Consider the following 24,708-nt stretch of genomic DNA (forward strand, 5'->3'; position numbering starts at 1 on the left):
TGCAAATGTGGCCTTTGGGGACAAAAAGGCTGTGATCAATTCTATCTCTTTCTAATCAAATGCTGTCTAAGGTTTTCTCCATTGGTAACAATGTCCACAGACTAAGTGCCAATGCACCCATGCTTCTGCCGTAGACACATCTGCCCTTCTCTTCACATCTGCCCTTCTCTTTCCAGGAAACACTACACTTAGCCTCCTTGATCCCCCATGAACTTTTCTCTCAGCCTGAGTACCATATATTCTCATCTTAACAGATCAAAATCCCAACAAGGAACCTCAAAGTTTTGCTTAGGTAAAGGCAGGAAAATAAATCCCTGATCTTTCATGAGCTACGTTGAAAAAAAGAAAGGAAAGAAAGAAAAATCCCATAAACTCTTATCCACTAAAGTATCTAGGGACATTTCCAGTATCATTTAAGCATCATTTAAGTCTACTGTTCCAAGGTTTATCAATCAGAATGAAGCTTAAGTAAATCGCCATCATGATTGACAATGGGAATATGTATTTTGGGGAAGCTTAAGACTTTTGGTTACAATTTCTGTATAATCCTATACCATGAGGTACAACTGATGGACATTCTGACTCATGAAAATGAAAGTCTTACATCAACGTTCCTTTGCATAACCTCTGATTCCAATATCACCTCCATCTATAAGAACATGATAAAAGAGGTGACAGAAGAAGGGACTTTTGCTTGGTTCTGCTTTAAATAGGCTGTGTCATTTTCATCTAATGGACTTGTTACTGAGCTTGTTTGGGAAAGAGCCAGATAGTTTTGTGTTGTGGTCCACACAGTTTCTATCTAACTACCTAGCTCTTTGGTTGGAAAGTGTTTAAAGATGAAAGAGGCATGGCTGCATGCAAAACACAACCTTTTTTCAAAAATATCAGCAGATATGCCATAAGGTACTTATTTCTTGATAGTGTAAAGAGCTCATACAACAGGGCAAAAAGCAAATCATCATCATTTAAATAGAGGCAACAGTTTTGAATAGACATCTCTCTTACAAAGGATGCAGCGAAGGCCCAAAAGCACCTGACCAGTTAGCTGCTCAGCACTTACTAGCGGGGAAATGCAAACCCACTCCTATCCATCAATGTGGCTAAAGTTAAAAAGATGGATAACTGAATGTCGGTGAAGATATGGAGAAATTGGAATTCTTATGCACTGCCCGTAGAATTCTAAACTAAAGTAACCACAATTCAAAACACGTTTTTCAATTCCACAAAATACTAAATAAAGAGTTACATGTGACATAATTTCACTTCTAGGTATCTGCTCAAGAGGAATAAAAACATGTCCATGTGGTAACTGTACATGCATGTCAACAATATTACTAATAGGTAAGGGGTATTCACATAATAGAATATTATCTAGTGATAGACAAATGAAATACAAATTTATGACAGACTATGGTCCTAGAAATATTATATTACGCGAATAAAGCCAGTCACTATCATTCATGTATCATTGCATCAATCTGAAATGTTCCAAAATCTGTAAATCCATTGATAAGCAGAACAGTGGTCCTAAGGATGAGGAGACGTACCAAGAAAGAAGAGGGGCTATAGGCTGAATTCCTTCAGGGTTCACAAGAGTTCTAGAATTAGATATCAAACTCTGTCAGTCAAATATATGAAAGAGCCATTGATCTGTGTGCTTTAAAGAAGTGAATGTTACAAAGCGGGAGAGAGCGAGAGAGCAAGAGAGCGAGAGAGCTAGAGAGTGAGAGAGTGAGAGAGAGCGAGAGAGAGCGAGAGAGAGCGAGAGAGAGAGAGAGAGAGAGAAGTTAAGAGCACTTGCTGCTCTGGAAGAGGACTGATTCAGCTCCTATTATCCATGCCTCACAAAGTCTGTAACCACAGTGCCAGTGGATCTAATGCTGTCTTCTGACCTCTGATGGTCCAGAGTATGCACATGGTGTACTCACACACATGCAGATATTCATATCCATATAATTTAAAATGATGATAACAATAAATATAAATAACTCATAGTAAGATGCCCTTAGGTAAGATTTCATAGAGAACACCACCTGGGAGGAAGGATGTAGCTTCAAGAAATCTAGCTAAGGCACCACTCAATGCTAAAAACCATTTACACAGGAGAAGAATGACCTCTATCAGAATAAGGGACATGGCAGGTAGCCTCTTGCTGACTTCTTTTTTTAAAATTATAATTCTTTTTTTATTAGATATTTTCTTTATTTACATTTCAAACATTATCCCCTTTCCTAGTTTTCCCTCCAAAAATCCCCTAAGCCCCACCCCCCACACACACTGCTCCCCAACCCACCCACTCCCATTGCTAGTCCTGGCATTCCCTCATACTGGGGCATAGAATCTTCACAGGACCAAGGGCCTCTCCTCCCTCACTTCTAAATATTTATTTGACACTAACTTTACTATGCAAATCTACCTGGGATTTGAGACACAGATGGCCTAATTTGTTAACTCATAGCCTGTGGGCCGCAGATACCTGTCACTGCTCTGCTGCAGAGTTCTGACTGGATGATGTGTTGGTCCTCTGTTGAAGTTTTTAAAGTGTCTGTAGCTCTTGGGAGTGGTCCCTTAGAGGGTTAACACAGAGGATCTGGTTTCTCTGGTCTTGGACTATTTTTACTTCTAAAGTGCTAACCCTGAATGTGCTTCTGTACCTTTCAGAGCAGCTGTTCTGATGGGCAGTCCTAACTCTGACATCCTGTCACAGATGTTAAGGACAGCATAATCTCCAAGGGCATCTCTAATCCATTTCCATGAAATTTGCTGTTGTCAGTTCTACTACATAAACTCCCCCCCCCCCATACACACATTGAATCCATCTATCTTGCTTTCAAATGCCCCCTCCCCAAAAGCGCCACCTCTGAGCTACTGATTTAGAGCTGGACTTCCATTTCTTGGTCTACCTACCTACCTGCCTGTCTATATGCCTTCCCTTAAGATTCTGGTAATTGCCAGGCGGTGGTGGCACACGCCTTTACTCCCAGCACTTGGGAGGCAGAGGCGGGGGGATTTCTGAGTTTGAGGCCAGCCTGGTCTACAGAGTGAGTTCCAGGACAGCCAGGGCTATACAGAGAAACCCTGTCTCAAAAAACCAAAAAACCAAAAAAAAAAAAAAAAAAAATCTGGCCATTGGCCTCAAACTGCATCACCATTTAGGTCTCTGAATACCAAGCTGAGTAAGGAATCTCATCCTAAAATTATTCAGATCCTTGGAGAAGGGAGTTGCCTCTTCCTGCACAGTCTTTTCCCACAGAGCTTTGCATGCTAGGTACATCTAATCATTCAGGATTCCGCTCAAGTCTCTCTTTCTCTGGCTACCCCATAGTTAAGAGGCCTCACCCTCACCACTACATGAGTGGTTTTCTTCTCTTTGACACTGACAACCACATTTTATCTCTTTGTCTGGATCTGTTTCTAAAGAGCACTTTCCTTCCTTCTTTCCTCCCTGCCTTCCCTGGTTCATCCCTCCTTCCCTCTGTCCCTCCCTCCCTCCCTCTATCCCTCCATCCATTCTTCCTTCTCTTGCCTCCTTCCCATCCCTGCATACTTAGTGGTTCTCTATCCCCAGCACTAAGGGAAGCTCTTTCTTGGCATCAGTATTCTTAGTGGGTAGAAAAGGGACCAAGTGGAAGGATTCTACCTTGGGCATATGCCTTCAGCCTCTGAACTCATTGCTATGCCAACTAGCATTCTCCCAGTTCATTCTTCATTGTCTTTTCGAGCACTTGCTTACAAGTGCATCTTCAGTACTAGGCACCATCAGGAATGAAATGTGTACCTATTAAGAGGTTTAATGATGCTGCTCATTTTAAGTCACCATTTCTATCTCACAACTACTGGCATTTTGAACCAGAACATTCTTTGTTTTGTGTCAGAGGGCAACTTGTGCTTACCCATCACCTAATAAATACCAGCAATACCGTCTAACCAATGGAAACAAGCTCTCTCTCTCTCTCTCTCTCTCTCTCACATACACACACACACACACACAGAGAGAAAGAAACACACAGGCATGCATTCACATGCCTACACCCACATACTCATACACACATACATACAAACACAGAGATATATACACACAGGCACACACACTCATTTCTGTATGGTAGATGTATGTGCATACACATGCATGCACTCACATGTACACACTCACATTCTCTTAAACACACATACATACTCATAAACACACATGCACACACACACATACATGTCGGGGCTGGAGGTCAAATTTGGGTATCATTGCTTAGCACTGTCCACCTTGCTCTTTTGAGACAAGATCTCCTATCAGTCAGATTCTAGCACCCTAGGGTTTCCCCTGTCCCTGCTTTCTCAGGATCTGGGATTACTTGTGCACGCTAACCACATCTGGCTTTTTTATACAGGTTCTAGAGATCAAACTTATTTCCTCACCCATTACTATTTCCCTACTTCCAATATGCATGTCATTTTTTAATGATAAAAGAACTTCCTTTGCTGGGATTTCACAAGAGGTTTATCCGTGACAAGCCTGACCCTGAATTCCTAGGATGCGAGTTAACTCACAGTGAGATTCCACCAAAGACATGAGGTCAAGTTGGCTGTTTTGCTTGTAAGGGTTTGGAGGCATTCACACAACTCTAATGAGGGCCCATATTACACACTACACTTAGTTTAAATAGCACTTACCTGACAATAGCTAATGGTTAATGATGCTAATCAATCACCTTCCTAATTAGCTGTTTAAAATGAAATCTTCCCCTTCATTACACTGCCTTGAGTTATGCAAACGAAACCGCATAGGCTACATTTTCAAATTTTCCTTGTGAATGGATCTCATGTAATCCATGTCCCTTGCTAAAGAGCAAACGGGAGGGTCAGGATCTCCTTCTGCGCTACTAAAATCTCTGTAAACTTTCCAGCTTAGATGCAGTGAATTTGAAAGATGTCACACCTCAATAAAAGTATTGTTTAAAAAGTTGCAATATAATAAATTAATGCTCTAATGTCTAGGTTTTTGTGATGATCTGATTGGCTACTAGTCTAATATTCATATTACAGACTAGAACTTCAACTGAAAGATAACTTTTAGTTTCCAGATGTCATTAGCTTAAGACAGAAAAAAATTTTTCTATCCTAAAAATATTCACAGCATTTGGGATGATGTTATTATGGTGTGGATTTGAACTTCTCCAATGAAAGTCTCTGAGTTTTAGCTATGTACAGTGACTTTATATCTGGCCAGCTGATGCTATACTCCTATATAGCAACTAACTATATATTCTAGGACTATGAAGCCTGTATTCCTAGAATAACTTATTCAGACTACATCTCTCACATATGTACCATGTATCAGCCCCTAAAAGATAAGTGGGAGAGCTCTTGCTTATGGGGAATTCCCAAGTATTTAAGAAGTTAAATGGAACACAATTGGGAGCAAGTTTAGATTTTGATATGTTAAAATGTACACTTCAGAGCAAGTGCTAGTGGTTCTGATTTAATTGCGTATTATATTAAAAATTCAGAAGTCTGGGCTGAAGAGGGTGTTCATCAGGTAAGCTTATTTATTGCCTTGCAAGTGCGAGGCCTAGGTTTCGATTCTCCGGGACCTCTGTAGAAGCTACACAGGAGTATAACACGTACAGGGAATCCCTGGAAGGAGATGATTAGCTAACTAGCCAAAACACCAAGTCCAGGCTCAACAAAAGAGCCTACCTTTATATACTGTAGAGATTGATCAAAGAAGGTATCTGACACCAACCTCAGGCCTCCACACAAGCACACACATGTGCCTGTGCACACACCCCACCCACCCCAGCATATAAACTTGCAAAAACCCTTTCTCCAGAAATCTGAATGCGAGCCAAGGTTATATAGTTTGTATTTGTCAGGGTCTAGCCGGTGAGTAGGAAAGCAGGACAAACAAGTCAAGGAGAAGTCCCTTTTGCCATCTGTTGGGTCTTCTCCACACCTCCCTGCCTGTTTTACCCTCTCAGGTCATTTCACCCTATATGGAAGAGACTACCTCAGAGAAAGGCTGGCCTTCCCTATTGAGGAGCCAGTGGAGAATGACCACTATGGTCTAGATAATTTATGGATTCCAAGTTGACAAATAATTAAGGTAGGGTGAAGCATGTTTCTATGAACTCAATTCAACTTACAACATTTCACTCAGGTGTGTCTACTACAATCTAAATCCTCAGCTGGCCACAGTTTGGGTTGCAGAAAGGAAAAAGCACACAATCTTTGATCTCTAGAACCTTCTAGGCAATCACTTGGCTCTTTAATTCCCTAGCCCTATACAGACATGACGTTTAAATGTTTTTATTTGTTATTACTGTGATACGTGTGTGTATGTGTTTGTGTGTGTGTGTGTGTGTGTGTGTGTGTGTGTGTGTTTTCCAGGGGATGGGTTATAAGGCTAGATGGTGTGTTCTTATCTGTTGAGCCATCTCTTACTCTAGACATAACTGTAAGATTACTGCTAATATATGCATCTGGCGGGAAGGGAAAGGACATCAGAACATAATCAGTCATTGTTTGTTGATAGGTCAAGTGTCTGACAAAAGCAGGAATCCTATTGTATGTGATGAATGAATGAATGAATGAATGAAATTGAAGGTGAAAATGGGTCACTCCTACACATCCTGGCATTGTTACATGTCTTCATACCCAGGGAGTTCCCTCTTGTTCTTTTATGTTATCCCCAAATGAAAATAAGGCAAGAAGCTAATAATAATCTCAACTCTGTCTTTTAGGGCTCGACTGACCCGTGACCGTGAACTGAGTGGCAAATTCAAGCTGACCTTACATACCAAGGCTTGTATTTCTAATCACAACAGAGAAATGGATTAGCGTCTTGATGCACACAAGATTTTCCAAGGCTCTAGAGTCTAGAGAGACTGGGTAGACCCTGCCATGTCTTCTATTGCCCTCGGAAAGCAATTAAGTAAGCGGGGCACACTGCTGGCAGCTGTACAGTTGGCAGAGGCCTCAGGAGGCGGCTGCGAAGCACTGGGAAGCACTGTCAGAGGCCCAGAAGATGGATGGGGCCTGCTTACACACTGAGACTGATGCCTAAGTGGAATCTTGCCCGCTCCAACTGGCCTTTCTTCAAAGGTGTCATTGACAGATGAGTATCAAAATGTTTTTGTTTTAAAAAGAAAACAAGAAAAAGAAAGAAGAAAACCTCTTTCTACCCCCAAATGAGTACATTACAGCTAATAAACATGAAGATATCAGGTCAGGGTGGGCAAGGGGCAGCCTTTCAAGAGGGTCTTTGGGAGCTATTTGCAAAGTGATACACCTTTTCTTTCTGATAAGTTTCAACTGCACACAAGGATTTCATTGAGACCCCGAATTCCTGCCAGTCGGCTGTGTCCCATCTGCTGTCGGAGGCCTGCTAATGGGGAACAAGCCTGCTCACAAGTTCATCTTCATCTGCCAAGACAAGACTGCCTCTCTGCCTTTCTGCCTCTCCAACTAAAAGGCTCCCTGCATTTCATAGTGGTAAGCACTAGATGAGTAATTTGAGGAAAATACAGAGTGGATGGCTATGGAGCCTCCTCCCTGGTGACTGGCATGAGGGTTGAGACTGTCCATGGAAGCCAGGGATGTGCTGAAAGGGACTTTTCTGCTTTGGGAGACAGAAAGGTCCCCCTGAGGTCACTACCATCATGGGGCTGTATCCACGGCAGTCTGCAAGATCAAAACCAATGGAGGCTGTTTTATTTCATGTCTCCCAAACATAGAAGGGAAAAGAAGGTCAGCAGCCACCAACTTTAAAAGGTCCAAACTAAATACAATTCCCCAGATGGCCCTGCTTCTTGGCTTTGCTCTGTCATTATCTGCTGAACATGAGGACCAGTTGATACACACTTAGAGACAACAAATAGGACATGCCTTTCTTATCCCCTCAAGGTGAGCCAAACTGTGACCTGCCTGTGGTCTCTGGCCAGCTATGTAACTCAATAATAGACCAGCAAACCATTTGCCAAATGCATACTCCCCATTAGCTTAGATACACAGCTTCCAGACAAGGTCATATTCACTTATAAAATAGCAGGCACTTACTCTCATTTGAACACGCCTTTTATACATGGACAGAGGTAGCTGGAATAGGTGACTTCAGAAAAGACCAGGAATGCCCTTTATAATCACTGAATAAGAGACCCACAGAAAGGGTTTTAAAGAGAAATTTTGAACCAGAGAGACTACCTTGGTCTGACCATGTCATTGACAGCTGTTGTCTCTGACCCCAGCCCCCGGGAGATAATTTGCCTCTAGAATTAGCTGGCTGTAACAGCCCAGAGGTAAGCAAGTCTGACCTCCTTTAGGCAAAAATAAATCTTGCTGAGTTAAGTGATCCTGTCTCCTCCTTTCCTCAAGGAGCATGAGGCATTAGGTGACAGCATTTGAAGACAGGAGCCATGAATCCTCAGAGCCCGTATCTGTTGGCTGATTAATTGTAGGTCCTCCTAGTTCAAGATAAGCTGCAGGTCAAATACATAAGGCTGTCTTTCTTGTCATATCCAATAGCCCAAGGATAACCAGAGTGGCTATCCTCAGATCGTTCAGTCCTAGCTAATATAATTATGATGCACAGGCTCTGTCAGAAATAAAGTGGAGGAAAAAGCAGTGGTTCCCAGCCAAAGAGCAAACACTTCAGTCAGGCCTGCCCCCTCTGCTCCTTCTGGCCCCCCTTTCCACAAATTATCACAGCATTGCAGAGACACAGGCATGAATGTTCAAAGTCATTCTGAAGTATAACTTCATGAGGCAGCCTGCCCAAAAACAAATGACTCCCTTTGGTAAGCAGAGTCCAGATCAGGAGAGTGCTTGGCACATACCATCCATCCATCAAGCAATGGATCCAGAAATAATGTATTAGGAATGGACTATGCTCCAGGCACGCTCTTAAGCCTTTCTAGGAGAGCTATGGCAGATTCCAGCCCCTCAGTACAAATGCCACTAACAAAAGCTTTCAGCCAGACATAGGTCATTACTGTGACCGGGATGAGAACAGTAGAGAGGCCAGAGCAAAGTTGTCCTTGACAACCCAGGACTTAACTGTGAATATTTTAGCTTTCCCTTGCTCCCAAATCCGGCACTTGGACATGTGTCCTGGTCTCTGAAGAAAAGGCCACATTTCAGCATGTGTGTGCTAATACAGCTTGTGTGTGCTAATATATACAAAATGCCTATATTTTCATTGCATGCCAATCATCACCTTCCTGAATGCATAAAAATGAGCAACTTAGAAGTTCCTGTAATCAAGCATTTACCTGATGTCAGGAAATTCTCACTACATTTCCCATCTCCCTTGGGCTCAGAGTCAACAGGAACTCTGGGAAGGCTTTCTGCTTTTACATGAAATTCATGGAGCCTGTGGAACAGTGGTTCTCACCTTCCTAATGCTGTGACCCTTTAATACATTTCATGTTGTAGTGACCCCCAACTTAAAATTATTCCATTGCTATTTCGTAACTGTTATTTTGCTACTGTTATGAAAAGTAATGTAATGCCATTCCCCTGTGAAATGGTCATTTAACCCCCAAACAGGTCTCCACCCACAGATAGAGAACCCCTGCTCTAGAACCTTAGTGGGAAGGAGATTACATAGAGCTGTTGCAGTTTTTCTCCATTTGAAACCTACCTTTGGAGAGTGAATGTGCTAGACAAACAGAAGCCCTGCAAATTTCAGATCTTCAACCAAAATCATTGTTTACCTGCCACCACGGGAGATTTCCGCTCATCCAGGAGCTGGATGGAGGTACTTGCTGTCACCACATTGCTTTTGTTGACTGTTCCTGTAGAAAGAAATCTCAACATAGGAAAAATTGAAGTATTTTGAGGTCCAGGATATAGAACAATCTTCCAAGCCCATGGCCATCTATCTGTAAAATTTTCTGGGACTCTAAGTTCAGAGTCCAGATGCTCTAGAATATGGACACTCTGCCATTAATTCTGGAAGCAACATGATAACTTGATGCTACCTGCTCTGGGGAGGGTCCAGTTTTTCATATTGAAACCATTGGCTACCTAAAGACAGTAGGCTTTGTAATCGTGGTTACCCCCTGACATGTTTATCAATGTCTGTGGTCTGACTTGTGTTACCTCTGTAAATACGGTTGCCTGAAACCTAATTCTCAAATTATTGTTAACTGCTATATCCTAGATTTGATATATGGCTATTAACCAGTCTATAAACTTCAAATTTAAGGACAATTTTTCTAAGCAAAACACTCTAAATAGGGAGATAACTGCAATGGATATCCAAACTCTATTAATGTGGTAACAATATAGAACATGTATTGGCTTCCTATTAGTAAAAACAGTTCCCATATCTGCTAACTACAAAATATGAGCACAAATGCTGAATGTTCATCTGTTGCCAGCCTCAGAGAATGAAACTCGATGAATGAGAATTGAATTCAATCCATTGAACTGACAACAAGGCAAGGCAAATCAAACTGGAATAAACTCATGACCAAGGCAATTTAGAATTTTCTCTTAGATCAAGTCTAAATAACCATGTTTTGTCTGGGGGGTCAACCCAAGGAACTTCACCACAGTGTCAGGTACCTGGTTGTGTTGTAGATTTTCTTGATTCTAAAAGAAAACTAAGTGAAAAGTAGCCAGGAAATCTATGATTGTATATTATTTATAATTTTACCATAAATAAAGTCAGCTTCTTTCACTATACAATCAGATTAAATGATCAGTAAAAACCAAAACAAAGGTAGTTTTAATTAAATCAGAATTGTTTTTCTCAAGCATAAGTAGTCTAGACAAACACAGAGGATTACAAAGTAACTTGGCAAAGGAGACCATCATACCTATGCAAGCACACATGCAATGCAGTTTAGGGAAAACATAGTCTGCCACAGTGCCAGTTCCCTTATTGTGGACTTGATGGCTCCTAGGAGACTCAGGGCCAGCAAGCTAAGTATCATTTTCTGCTTTATAGGACCATGATAAAGGAAGATAAAAATGAGATTAAAATGGTATCATTCATAGGTTGTCTATAGAACCAAATTGTTCATTGGGTCCTGGTTGACATGTCAAACAAGAAAATCAGATGCAGAGAAGTGTGAAGGAAGGACTATGGGGTCTAAGAAGCATATATGAGAAACTACCCATGGGTAGGTATCCATGCTCACAGTCATGAGAATGTGTTCAAAATCCTCAGACTAGGAAAGAGCCTCCTAGCTGTGCTACCACAAATCCCACTCCTTATGAAAATCTCAATGCTGAAGTTCCACCTCTGTTCAAGTCTCTCCATTAATGAAGGACTCTTGTATGTGCTATGTCCCCCCACCCCCATCCCATGAGGCTCGTGTGCTTGAATGCTAGGTCCCCAGGTGAGAGTACTGTTTGAGAAGTTTGTGGAACCTTGAGGAGGTGAAACTTGGCTGGAGGAAGTGGGTCACTTGGTGGGATGGGGTTGAGGTTGATAGTCTGGCCCTACCTAACCAAGGATGCCTAAACCTTCTTTTACATGGGGCTTGAAACCAAATCGACTGAGAAGTTTGTACTCAAATACCGTAAGGATACAACATACCAACCCTGTTTCCTAAAATGCCCTTTGTGCCATTTGGCTGAGACAAGCCTCCACTGTATCAGGGTTTGTCATGGAAGTAGAACAAGTCACTGGCTCAGACATAGCTTAATATATTCTGCACTGACTGAAGGCTGACCATGGTTCCCTCCAGGATGTGCACAAATTCCCACAATGACCAGGCCAGCAGAGTGAAACTGTAAGTGCCCTGCCCACCTGTGCTGAAGGGGATGGAATAGACAAAGCTTCCTGCGATCTGCTCGGCAGCTCTTCTGTACCAGAGAGGGAAATGATCGGCATTAAAAATGTTCTCTTTGTCTCCAGCCTTCAGAAAGTCCCTGAAAATGAATGAGAAGAGGGTACTGTACCACCTGTGGTGCACAGTAGATAAACAAGAGCCTCTGTCAGGAGAGACTAGGTTGGGTTTAAAAGTTCAATGTGATCTCTTCAGCCCTGTAGAGACCCAAGTCAACACTACGCAGCCGACTTTACTCAAAAGTGCCTGTGGGTTCTGGGAGTCAGACTGAGAGAGTAAAATGAATGTGCTCTATAGACGGAAACTACTGAGAGAGCTGTAAGGGAGGTAAAGTTGTCTCCCTGTCAGGACCTTCATGTTCTTTTGGCCTAAGTTCCTTATCTCTAGGCACCCAGGATGGTTCCTGGGCCCTCTGTGGGCCCCTCTCCTTTCCTGGCCTTCCTGGCCTTCCCCTTGCCCATGGCATGTCTTTCTAAGGAGAACACCCCATCTCTTTTTGTTCTCTTCCCTACAGCATCCTCTCAAACTCAAAATCATTCTTATTACTGAGATTTTAATTTAGTAGATAACTACCTCATAGAACTTATGGAGTACAATATAATTTTTATCTGTGCATCTATTATAGAAGAGCCAAATTGTAATTGTCATATCCATCACTTCCCCAACTTAGCAGTGTGTGTCTCTCTCTCTGTGTATGTGTGTGTGTGTGTGTGTGTGTGTGTGTGTGTGTGTGTGTGTGTGTGTCGGGGGCAGGGGGGAATGAGTATATGTGTATTAAGATTCTGTTGTTTCAATGGAGTACTACTCAGCTATTAAAAAAATGAATTTATGACATTCTTAGGCAAATGGTTGGACCTGGAGGGCATTATCCTGAGTGAGGTAACCCAATCACAAAAGAGCTCAAATGATATGTACTCACTGATAAGTGGATATTAGCCCAGAAACTTAGAATACCCAAGATATAAGTTACAATTTGCAAAACACATGAAACTCAAGAAGAACGAAGACCAAAGTGTGGACACTTTGCCCCTTTTTAGAATTGGAACAAAACACCCATGGAAGGAGTTAGAGAGACAAAGTTTGGAGCTGAGACAAAAGGATGGACCATCAAGAGACTGCCATATCCAGGGATCCATCCCATAATCAGCCTCCAAACGCTGACACCATTGCATACACTAGCAAGATTTTGCTGAAAGGACCCTGATATAGCTGTCTCTTGTGAGACTATGCTGGGGCCTAGCAAACACATAACTGGATGCTCACAGTCAGCTATTGGATGGATCCCAGGGCCCCCAATGGAGGAGCTAGAGAAAGTACCCAAGGAGCTAAAGGGATCTGCAACCCTATAGGTAGAACAACATTATGAACTAACCAGTACCCCGGAGCTCTTGACTCTAGCTGCATATGTATCAAAAGATGGCCTAGTCGGCCATCACTGGAAAGAGAGGCCCATTGGACTTGCAAACTTTATATGCCCCAGTACAGGGGAATGCCAGGGCCAAAAAGTGGGAGTAGGTAGGTAGAGGAGTGGGGGGGAAGGTATGGGAGACTTTTGGGATAGCATTGGAAATGTAAATGAGGAAAATACCTAATAAAAAATATATAGAAAAAGATTCTGTTGTTTAAGATGATTCTAAATGTATCACAAAATATATTTCAGAAATCATCTTACACATGAATCTAGTCACATAACACACCTACAAGCTCTTGTTCTACTAAAGTCTCTGAGATATTTGGTCACATAGCCTTCTTTTTTATGGGTCTAATTTATATATTGTCCCATCTCTCTCCCCAAGCCTCTGTGGACAGCATTTTGCTCAGCTTTGTGCATCTTCTCCAAAGAGCTTTAAATACGTAGTCCTCATGGTGGCCAGTTGTCAACTCAATGCCGAGAAGCAATCCCTGGGCACACCTGTGAGTGAGCGTCTAGATCAGAAGTTCTCAACCTGTGGGTCATGCCTGACTCATTTGAGAATAGAATGACCTTTTCACAGGGGTCACCTAGGACCATCGGAGAATGGGTATTTATATTATGATTGATAACAGTAGAAAAATTACAGTTACAAAGTAGCAGCAAAAATAATTTTATGTTTGGGGGTCATTCCAACATGAGGAACTGTAATAAGGGGTATCAGCATTAGGAAGGTTGAGAACCACTGGAAAGACTAAAGTTGCCCTCAGAGAACGTCCATGAGGAATTGTCTTGACTATGTTACTTGATGTGTGAAAATCCATCTTAATTGTAAGCAGAACCACTGACTGGATGATTTGTATAGAATACTAGACTAATTAAAATGGAGAAGGGAAGCTTACAAGTTGTGCTTTCTGTGGTATCAGACACATGGTCAGTCAACTATGGTTGAGAAACATTACCTAGAAACTTGCAGAAAAAAAATTAACTAGTGTATTTTAAATTGTGTGGCACTTTGATGCAAATCTTTGGATTTTCCTTCCATTTCGCCAAGGACATGAGCATCCTGATGTCTAACATATCCATGCTGCATGTTAGTCCTTTGATCTTCATCCCATGAGACTGAAAATGTCAAGTCGCCTGTACATGAAGCCACTATATGAGTTTATTGAAGTTGAGCATCTGCTGCAGCTGCTGTGGGTCATTGTGTTGCCGTGGGTTTAGCAATCACAGGCTCAGATATGACTATATACATTACAAGGATTTGATCTCACAATAACCAAAGGCAACTATAACTCCCACTTTCCAGATGATCAAAAAAGAGGCCTGGAAGTAAAATGTCCCAGGCGATCTGACATTCTCAGTGTGGGTCTACAGCCTTTCAGATCTACCCTAATAACCAGTATATCAACAAGTAACTATGTTTTACTGTTGCTATTTGCTTGTTTGCTTCTTTGTGTTTGTGAAAAAATATTTATTCTTTGATAATTTCATACACCTAATTTTTGTCATATCTTTTCCTGTCCCTCAACTTCTTCCTGATCCTAACCGGTTATTCCTTATCCACAAAAGCTCATGCTATTCCTCTGTCTTTTTTTTTTTTTTTTTTTTCATCTGCTATTCCACTTTATTTATTTATTTATTTATTTATTTATTTATTATTGGGTATTTATTTCATTTACATTTCCAATGGTATCCCAAAAGTCCCCCACACCCTCCAACACCCACTCCCCCACCCACCTACTCCCACCTCTTGGCCCTGGCGTTCTCCTGTACTGAGGCATATAAAGTCTGCATGACCAATGGGCCTCTCTTTCTACTGATGGCTGACCAGGCCATCTTCTGATACATAGGCAGCTATAGACAAGAGCTCTGGGGGCGGGGGTGTACTGGTTAGTTCATATTGTTGTTCCACCTATAGGGTTGCAGATCCACCCAGTTCCCTGGGTACTTTCTCCAGCTCCTCCATTGGGGGCCCTGTGATTCATCCAATAGCTGACTGTGAGCATCCACTTCTGTGTTTGCTAGGCCCCAGCATAGTCTCACAAGAGACAGCTATATAAGGGTCCTTTCAGCAAAATCTTGCTAGTGTATGCAATGGTGTCAGCGTTTGGAGGCTGATTATGGGATGGATCCCCAGGTATGGCAGCCTCTAGATGGTCCATCCTTTCGTCTTAGCTCCAAACTCTGTCTCTGTAGCTCCTTCCATGGGTGCCTTGCTCCAAATTTCAAGAAGGGGCAAAGTGTCCACACTTTGGTCTTCCTTCTTCTTGAGTTTCATGTGTTTAGCAAATTGTATCTTATATCTTGGGTATTCTAAGTTTCTGGGCTAATATCCACTTATCAGTGAGTACATATCATGTGAGTTCTTTTGTGATTGAGTTACCTCACTCAGGATGATGCTCTCGAGATCCATCCATTTGCCTAGGAATTTCATAAATTCATTCTTTTTAATATCTGAGTAGTACTCCATTGACAAGAGAGCTAAAACCATCCAGTGGAAAAAAGACAGCATTTTCAACAAATGGTGCTGGCACAACTGGTGGTTATCATGTAGAAGAATGTGAATTGATCCATTCCTATCTCCTTGTACTAAGGTCAAATCTAAGTGGATTAAGGAACTCCACATAAAACTAGAGACACTGAAACTTATAGAGGAGAAAGTAGGGAAAAGCCTGGAAGATATTGGCACAGGGGAAAAATTCCTGAATAGAACAGCAATGGCTTGTGCTGTAAGATTGAGAATCGACAAATGGGACCTCATCAAATTGCAAAGCTTCTGTAAGGCAAGAAACACCGTCAATAAGACAAAAAGGCCACCAATAGATAGGAAAGGACTTTTACCTATCCTAAATCAGATAGGGGACTAATATCCAATCTCTCTCTCTCTCTCTCTCTCTCTATATATATATATATAGAGAGTATATATATATTACTCAAGAAGGTGGACTCTAGAAAATCAAATAACCCCATTAAAAATGGGGCTCAGAGCTAAACAAAGAATTTTCACCTGAGGAATACTGAATGGCTGAGAAGCACCTGAAAAAATGTTCAACATCCTTAATCATCAGGGAAATGCAAATCAAAACAACCCTGAGATTCCACCTCACACCAGTCATAATGGCTAAGATCAAAAATTCAGGTGACAGCAGATGCTGGCGAGGATGTGGAGAAAGAGGAACACTCCTCCATTGTTGGTAGGATTGCAAGCTTGTACAACCACTCTGGAAATCAGTCTGGCGTTTCCTCAAAAAATTGGACTTAGTACTACCAGAGGATCCCGCAATACCTCTCCTGGGCATATATCCAGAAGATGTTCCAACCGGTAAGAAGGACACATGCTCCACTATGTTCATAGCAGCCTTATTTATAATAGCCAGAAGCTGGAAAGAACCCAGATTCCCCTCAACAGAGGAATAGATACATAAAATGTGGTACTATTCCTCTGTCTTAAAAGGAAAAAGCAAAGAAAAAATAACACAAAAAACCATGGAGTCTGATTTATATTGGCCAACGACTCCTGAGCTCACAGCCTGCTCTATAGTATGATTGGTATATCAGGTGCAACTCCACTGAAAATAATTGAGTTTCCCTCTCTCAGCAGCTATCATTTATGAATAGCTTCTTTGCTAGGGGCTTTGTGTCCACTTCATCTCTAAGCCCTTTGGAGTCATTGGTCAAGAGGGTCCCATAGACTCTGCTAAACATGATAGGATATTGCTAATGCGATTGGTTACTCTCCACAACTGTACAGTGAGACCCTATTGCTAAAGCCACCATATAGTTGCTATGGTATTAAAAAAAATGAAGAAATCTAGCTGGCACTCAACTGGAAGCCTTACATCCACCAACTAGCCATCAGAGTGTTAGAAAGATATTATACATGCTACCAGAGGAGACAGAGATCAGTAACCTCACCCAGTTATAAACCCTGCATGCTAGAAAAATACCAGCTATGATTTGCCCAATGGGGCAATAATGGCAGAAAAGGTTATGGGAGTGAGTAGCCACTTTTCATTGGATTTAAGGCCATACTCATACCCAACACTGTTAGTGAGGCCAAGAACCTAAGGCTAGGTAGGTCATGGGCCCAGGAGAAACCTACTACTACTATTATTTGCTTGTTTTTCATATCAGTACGAGCAATAGTACAATCTGCTTCTCTAAGAAACAGAAAATCTATTTCTGCCTCTGCTCATTCTCTGGATCTTCCATGGAGAAGGCAATGTGCAGCTCAATCCTTGTCCTTTCCTGGCAACCTGGTTTCTAGAAAAGGCCTTGTTTGGGGGTAAAAGGCTAAGGAGAACTTTAAAAATTCAAGCTGCAGTGAAAGAGAACTTCCAAAGTAATAGATGTGAGCCTCTGGAAAAGAGACAGCAAAAGTCCTTGAGAGGGAAGTCAAAGGCAATCTCTCCAAACATCTAAAAGCAGACTCATTTACCATTTGTCAAACTTGGCTGGTACCAGGGTCCTAACCAACAGGAAGGGACACCGCTGAACTGGCCCTTTAGAGAAGGGACAGCTCCCTCATGAGACCTCAAGGGTCAGCCCCTCTCAAGCTCATGGCCACAGTGTGGATTACCACTGTCCCTGAAGGTCCATTGTGAAAAGCTTGCTGGGAACCTCTGAACTCAGTCAGGTACAGAACACCTCAAACTTTGCTAAATCTTAGGCCCCATTTGTCCCTGACCTAAAAATGCCCCTGTGTCAGAGAAAAGAGATTGAGAAAAAGTAAGTATCAATGAACTTAGGGAAGATTCAGACTATTGGCCCATGCTGGTGAAACACCCATCTATTGACCAAAGACTTTAAACTCCTTAAGAATCAGGACTAGCATCACTGGATAAGCAGCTGGGTGCTAGATTGAGCTACTATTTGTCCCTGTTCCTTGAGTTCTCTTTGGAGCTACATGGAGACAGTGTCAATCCTGGTACCTTCAGAGAGCCCACCTCTGGCTGAGAGGCTGTGTCCTTTCAAGCTGAGCATGGAGGTGCTCAGGTTTATCGAAACACAAACAACCAAATCAGGAGCAGACCTGAGACTCTGGCAGTAATTCCTGGGAACAGCTTCAGGACCAGTGCCCTAATTGCGAGTCAAGAGCCCAGCATGCCCTTCCCCCCAGCTGTCCCTCGGCAGGGTATCATCTCCCAAGGGAAGTCTGAGATGACTCACCAGGCAGGAGAGGACTCCAGGATAGTGGACAGAAGCCAATGTGTTTAAAGAACACTGGGTTGTGTGGGAGCAACTGACAGGTGAACACGTGTACTGGGACCCTCATGGTAGGGGAGAGAGACAGGCTCTCAGCAGGCTTTAGGTGGCCTGGACCTTAAGAAATGAAATAAGCTGCCTTTGAATCTCTGCTTTAAGGAGTTCACTGGGTCCCGCAGAGGGGCCCTCCTACTTACTGATTGGTGAGTTGTTCGGCCCCCACAAACAGGTTGATTCTTGAGAGGCCTGTGCGAGTGCCGAGGAAGGCGACCTCTACACCCTTGTCAGAATTCCTGAAACAGAACAGCAGACGTCAGGGGGTGCTTCTAGACAGTAAGCAGATAATGGCTTTTACATCTCAAGACTCACAGGATGTTTGACAAAACGGCAGCTTTGAAACCTGAACTTTAAAAGTCACCAGGGAAACTCGCACAGCGAGCATCCACGCATGCACCAAGGTCAGGCTAGTCATTTCTATCTCTGACACAGCGTGCAAGAAAGGACTTGAAGGAAGGGTGAGGGGAACCCCTGCTGACAAATACAGCAAGAGCAAGAAAAATCACACTTCCAACCATAAACACTTCCTTCTCCTTGTAAGGCTCGTGGTAGAAGCCTAGAGAAAGCAGCCTGAGACTTAGAGGAAGGAAGGACAGATGTCCACGGGTCATGTTTTTACTGTGATGCTACCAGGTATATTTTTAGTCTTGAGTCTGTTGGTTGGGTCTTCCCCGTGGAAGGAAACAAGGAGTCATTGAACCAACTTTGTAGTATACAGCTGGAAAAGAATTTATAGCTTTGACTGGAGCACACAGCTTATTCTAAAAAATGTTCCCAAAGAGATGAGTGAAATAATGTTTACAAAATATTCTCCAAAAGGCTCACGTGCTGGGGACTTGGTCCTTGGGTGGTGGACGCTATTTTGGGAATTCTGGTAACTTGAGGAGAATGTACCTACCTGGTGGGAGGAAGTCACTGGAGGTAGACATAGGGGGAGTCTCGTCTCTGGCTCTTTTCTCCTCTCCCCCTCCTTTTCTTCCTCCTCTTCTCTCCCCTCCTGTCTCTCTACCCCTCTCTGTCTCTGTCTGTCTGTCTGTCTATCTGTCTGTCTGTCTCCCTCTCTCATTTATAATGAAGTGGAGCAAAGAACTCTCTCATGCCATAGACTGTTGCCACCACAATGCCCTATACAAACACATGAGGCCAAGAGACTGTGAATGGAACTCTCTGGAACTGTGAGTCAAAATGAATCCTCTATCACTCTGCCTGCTTCTGTCGGGAGTTCAGTTAAAGCCAGAGAAAAAGGCAATAACCACAAATGGCGTCTTCCAACATCCCCTCTAAAGAGCTTCATGCACAGAAACGCCAACAACTGTCTTTAAAAAGGACATTCTTTATATCAGTGCTCATCTTCCAGAGCAGAGAAGCATCTGAGCCTGTTTTCTAGGAAAAGTCCTTTTCCACAAACATGTAAATTATGAATGTGATGGCCATCCTTGAGCTGCTTCTCCATCTTGGATGCAAGTGGCAATTTGTTACAAAGCACCATCCATGATAATTTTTGATTTCTTAGTCTTTGACAGTAGATGAGGTGGCCAGCACTACTTTTAAGTATATAAGTGGTGAATAAAAACTAACATGATGTGTTTGGCTCTGTTTGTAGCTCACACCAAATTGGAAGGCTATCCAATCAGTTACAGATGTGCTCAGTGGGACAAGCTACCATTTAAGACATCTGTAGCATGCATGAAAGATGATTCAGCAACCTTTGCTCCAAATTCTGAGTTTCAGAAGACCCTAAATGAAACATTACATATTTCTGAGAGAAAGAAACCCTAGATAGGCTTTGATTCTTTCCCATCCTTCTGAGGAATATGGTCTGTGCAGGTAGGAGGACAGCTCAAAGAATAATGGGCATGGCAGTCTCTCCTTGGAGCCCTACCATCATGTCAGACTTCCCACTAGAAGTTTCCCATGGTGAGACCATACCTCTTGTATCTGGAAAGGTTCTGGCCATGCCTAGCTAGGGTTTACTCCTCCTTCTTTATCTTCTATCCTATAAAACAGCACTATTTCCCAAGGGCTTATTGTGCCAATATGGTCATGAAAACAGGATGCTCAGCCTCCCTCCGTTCACACCACAAACCACCAGCAGGTCTTAGCATAGGGTGGAGGAGCTCAACCTTTGAAACAAGCTACATGTGGGCTTTGACCATTTGTGCCCATTGTCCTGATATGTATGGCATATGCATGGATGAAGTGATATGAAGTCATTTACACTCATGAGCACTGCAGTGAAGGCGGGAGAACAGACAGGGAGGTTATGAAGGACAGAGTTGGTGAGGGAGACAGCACCAGTCCAAGGGCAATGGGAACTTCAGTAAGATGAACTGGCAGGATCCAGAGGCATGGTGCTGTTCCTGCCCAACTATACTCTATTTTATATGCAGTCATAGAGAGGTTGTTTGTATTTTTTTGAGAAAGCAGATCTGTTTGTCATAGTCTCTTTCTTAAAACCCTTCAATTGTTTTCCAAAATCCAAAATCTTGAGGATGGGGGACATAGCTTGGTGATAGAACACTTGCCTAACATGTGCCACACACTGGCATCATTCCAAAATCTCTACTCTGACCATCAACGTCCAGACCTTCTCCACCTACTGCCGCTTCCTCTCATGACCTTCCACCACCCCACTACTCTCCACATTTCTCAGTAATCCCAAATTCTTTAAATGTGCGACTATTTTCTCTCTCCATGCCTCTGGATCCTGCCAGTTTATCTTACTGAAGTTCTCATTGCCCTTGGACTGGTGCTGTCTCCCTCACCAACTCTGTCCTTCATAACCTCCCTGTCTGTTCTCCTGCCTTCACTGCAGTGCTCATGACTGTAAAAGACTTCATATACCCAAAGAAGCCATGAAGACACTCGCTATCTGTCATCTGTCTGGGTTACCTCTTCGTCCCTATTGCCTCGCTAGTACACACAGAACACACACACTTGTGAATGAATGAATGAATGAATGAATGAATGTCAATGAAAGCAGAACCAGTAATAGATATAACAGAGAGAAAAGTAGAAGCAAAGGAAGAAACCAACAAATAGGAATCCAAAGAGAACTGAAGCCTCTACCACTTGAGGGCCTATGGAGAATGAGAGTAAAAACACTACAATAATAAGCTGTTAACACTGTCCTAGCCCAAGTTTTTGACATCAACTACTCTTGATTTCCCCCACTTACACCCCCTCTTCCACTTCAGATATAAAACCACAGGGCAGTAACTGACACCCACTGAAAAACAGTTATCCCTTTCCCAAGCCTACTCACAACCTCTCCTGGCCTCCTCCCAAGTTTACTCCAGCCTGGGTGGGGGTGAGGGGGAGCTGTGGCAAGGCTGGAAGCTCCTTCCACCACCCCTACCCCCCAATCCTCGGAAGTGTCACCCTACCTCCACATACTGAATTTCATGTAATGTTAAAACTCAACAAATTACATGTCAAGCCCCCGAGTTGCCATCCAAGCCCCTGCCACTGCACTGCCTCTAGCTTTTGTGGTTAGGAGCTTAGGGGAAAATTAAAGAACTTTAACACCAGGCTCCTAAAATGGTTTAGTTCCTTAAACCATAACCATATTTTGGAGCTTGAGTGGAAATGGCCATGGAGGGGGACATATGCAGCCACTTACTCAGATTTGTTGAGGGCCAGGCTCGTCCAATAGGCTTCAATAGGGGCGCTCACCACAGCATCAAAAAGGACTTCTTGAATCAATTCTTTGTCACCTGTTGGGAAGGACAGAAGACAAGAGGCTTTGGTTAGACTCCAAAGAAGGGTACCATAGAGGTTCCTGGGAATGGTATGAGGTGTCAGCAGGCTGTTTTTATACAGGATATTGCTTTATGAGTTAACTTCCCACTGGTTGAAAATATGAAACAGTCCGATATCTGATACACTGGAAATACCAGCAGGCCCCAAGCAATGGAACTAGACAGTAGCAAGCAGAAAGGCTTGGGTATCCTACACTTTGGTTTTCTGCTCTCTCCTTCAGCTCACCCAGCTCACAGTTCATGCTGGGGCCAGCATGCTGAGTCCTAATTTGAGAGATGGGAAGACAGAACTCCTGGAAAAGCTTGGTCTAGCCATGCTGCCTCTGACCCTCACTATAGCCATCACTTGTTCAGCAGGCTGCATTCAGCAGTGTATGAGAATGGCATTCCACCACTGATAATTACGGGTACTCATAGAATGTGATGTCTTCCATTTAAGACTTTCCCTCATGTTAAAGGGGACAGCTGGCTCTATCCAAAAGTCTACTGGGCAGAGTTCTGTGAAAGATGCTAAACTGTAGGAGATCATGAGCCTAGAAGAAGCTTCTTAGAGGCAGGCTGAGTACTAAGAGTAGAAGGGATGAAGAATAAACACTATAGACAATTTCATACATTGTCAGAAAGATGGTACATAGGTTGAGATGTGATTGTGTCCTGTGGATAAGGCAAACAAACTCAATGGAGATAAATGATACACACAAATAAACTTCCTAAGTCTGAGAAATAAAAGCTGTATGTATATCTGTGTATTATACTATTATATGAAGTAATATAGGGCTGGAAGTATATCCTAAGGGTTCCTTAACTGAAATATATATATTTCACTCACTCACACACACACACACACACACACACACACACACACACACACACACATCATACATAAACTTTGGACAGGACCACAAACAACAAGGGAATTTTCTACATGGTGTGATGTCACTGTCATTGTTTAAATGTTTTTCAGATTTGAGATTTTGCAATTTTGGATGAGGAATGGTAAATTCTGTTTATAACATTTAACATGCAAGATAATGAAAAGAAAGCTATACTCTGTTCACAGATACCTACTTAAACAGCATCAGTATGCTAAGACTTTATAATTGGGAAAAAATAGAGGAAAGTAGCTCTTTGGGGAGGGAGAGGGAGAGGGGAGGGCCAGGATGTGTAAAGGCTTCAGTACCAGCTATGATGTTTCTTCCTTAAGAAGCCCCTGAAGCAAACATCACAACATATTAGGAAGCCAAGTGGTGGTTAAAAGAAGCAGAATTCAGAACTGCAAAGCTGTACAGAGGCTCGGAGTTTGATTCTGAGCACCCACATGGTGCCTCACAACCATCTTTAACTCCAGTTTCAGTGATCCAATGCTCTCTTCTGGTCTCTGTGGATACCAGACACTCAGGTGGCACACAGATGTGTATGTGGGTAAAACACCCATACACATATGAAAAATACTGTTTTTTTTTAAATAAACTTAATTTAAAATATATTCTCATAGTATTTCTATGCTTGAGATATGGTTTTTAAGATAATAATTAACAAGTCAAAGAAATGAAAAATTGGTCTCATCTGCTGCCTCCTACCAGAGGATAGCCCTTAAAGAAAACCTAGCCCACAAAACTGTCACTGCACAGCTGGAGAATCTTCACACACCTCTGCTGGGATTGCTGTAGTTATTCCATAACACACCACATTTCAAACAGGTTTCCCATCATTGATAAGTGATGTACATTGAGAGGGGAGCAGGTGCTACGATTCTTTTAGGTGACTCCTTCTGTTCAAGTTGCAGGTACTGTAACTGCCATGTAATTGGGGGGGGGGTGCTGATTTCTCAGGGGAGTATCCAAAGCTGTTGCTCTTGGTGCGTGGATGGGAGTCCCCCTTCTACTTCTTGGCCACAGTCATCAGCCCTTTATTTCTCACAGAAAATTACCAAGGGATATTGGTAGTAATAAGAGAAGAGGCAACAGATGTTGGTTGCACTGCCTGTTCTTGGGGAATCATGAGACTAGGTTCAGCTCTAGCAGGAGACAATTCTTTGGCTGGCCTTAGTTCTTCATTTTTAGAATAGGGGGACTGTAATTGTGATCTCTGCCCATCTTTATCATCTCCATCTTACCCAGTTGCTTAGCAAGATGGCTTGGGAGAGCAGTTACAATGTGATTAAGAATACTATGGTCATCACCTACATGTTTTCCTATAGGAAAAGAGTTGGCTGGGTAAAACATAGAAAACCAAAGCTGCTCTTGAAACCTAGGCTTCCTCAACGGCTTGCAGCTTCTGCCCTCCCCATGCCCACAAGCATGCCTGGAGAGCACACTCACATTGAAGCAGAGGCTCCTTGCCTTTGAGGTAGAGCTTAATGGCTTCCAGTTGAGATAGATGGCGGTGCTCTGGGTGCAGGTCAGTGTTGCAGTAGGACCTAAGAATGGGACAGGGTCCCAAAGGAGAACATATATAAATATTTATGGTTTATCCC

General features: G+C 42.7%; 1 protein-coding gene across 5 annotated transcripts in view; it reads right to left on the reverse strand.

Moving 5' to 3' along the window:
* The window catches only part of Cacna2d3 (calcium channel, voltage-dependent, alpha2/delta subunit 3), an 817,833-nt gene that overhangs the window by 128,851 nt on the left and 664,274 nt on the right, over window positions 1-24,708 (reverse strand). For 4 of the 5 annotated variants that reach the window (NM_009785.1, XM_011244938.3, XM_006518486.4 and 1 more), the window contains 5 exons: window positions 24,554-24,651; window positions 22,094-22,187; window positions 18,612-18,707; window positions 11,756-11,877; window positions 9,708-9,788 (listed from right to left, as the gene is read on the reverse strand). In NM_009785.1, the coding sequence (NP_033915.1) occupies window positions 9,708-9,788; window positions 11,756-11,877; window positions 18,612-18,707; window positions 22,094-22,187; window positions 24,554-24,651 (491 nt within the window). Of the gene's footprint in view, window positions 1-9,707; window positions 9,789-11,755; window positions 11,878-18,611; window positions 18,708-22,093; window positions 22,188-24,553; window positions 24,652-24,708 lie in introns of those variants that run through there. The other variant, XR_001781093.2, reaches the window with a different exon arrangement.

Source organism: Mus musculus, chromosome 14, assembly GCF_000001635.26.
Source record: "Mus musculus strain C57BL/6J chromosome 14, GRCm38.p6 C57BL/6J".
NCBI lineage: Eukaryota > Metazoa > Chordata > Mammalia > Rodentia > Muridae > Mus > Mus musculus.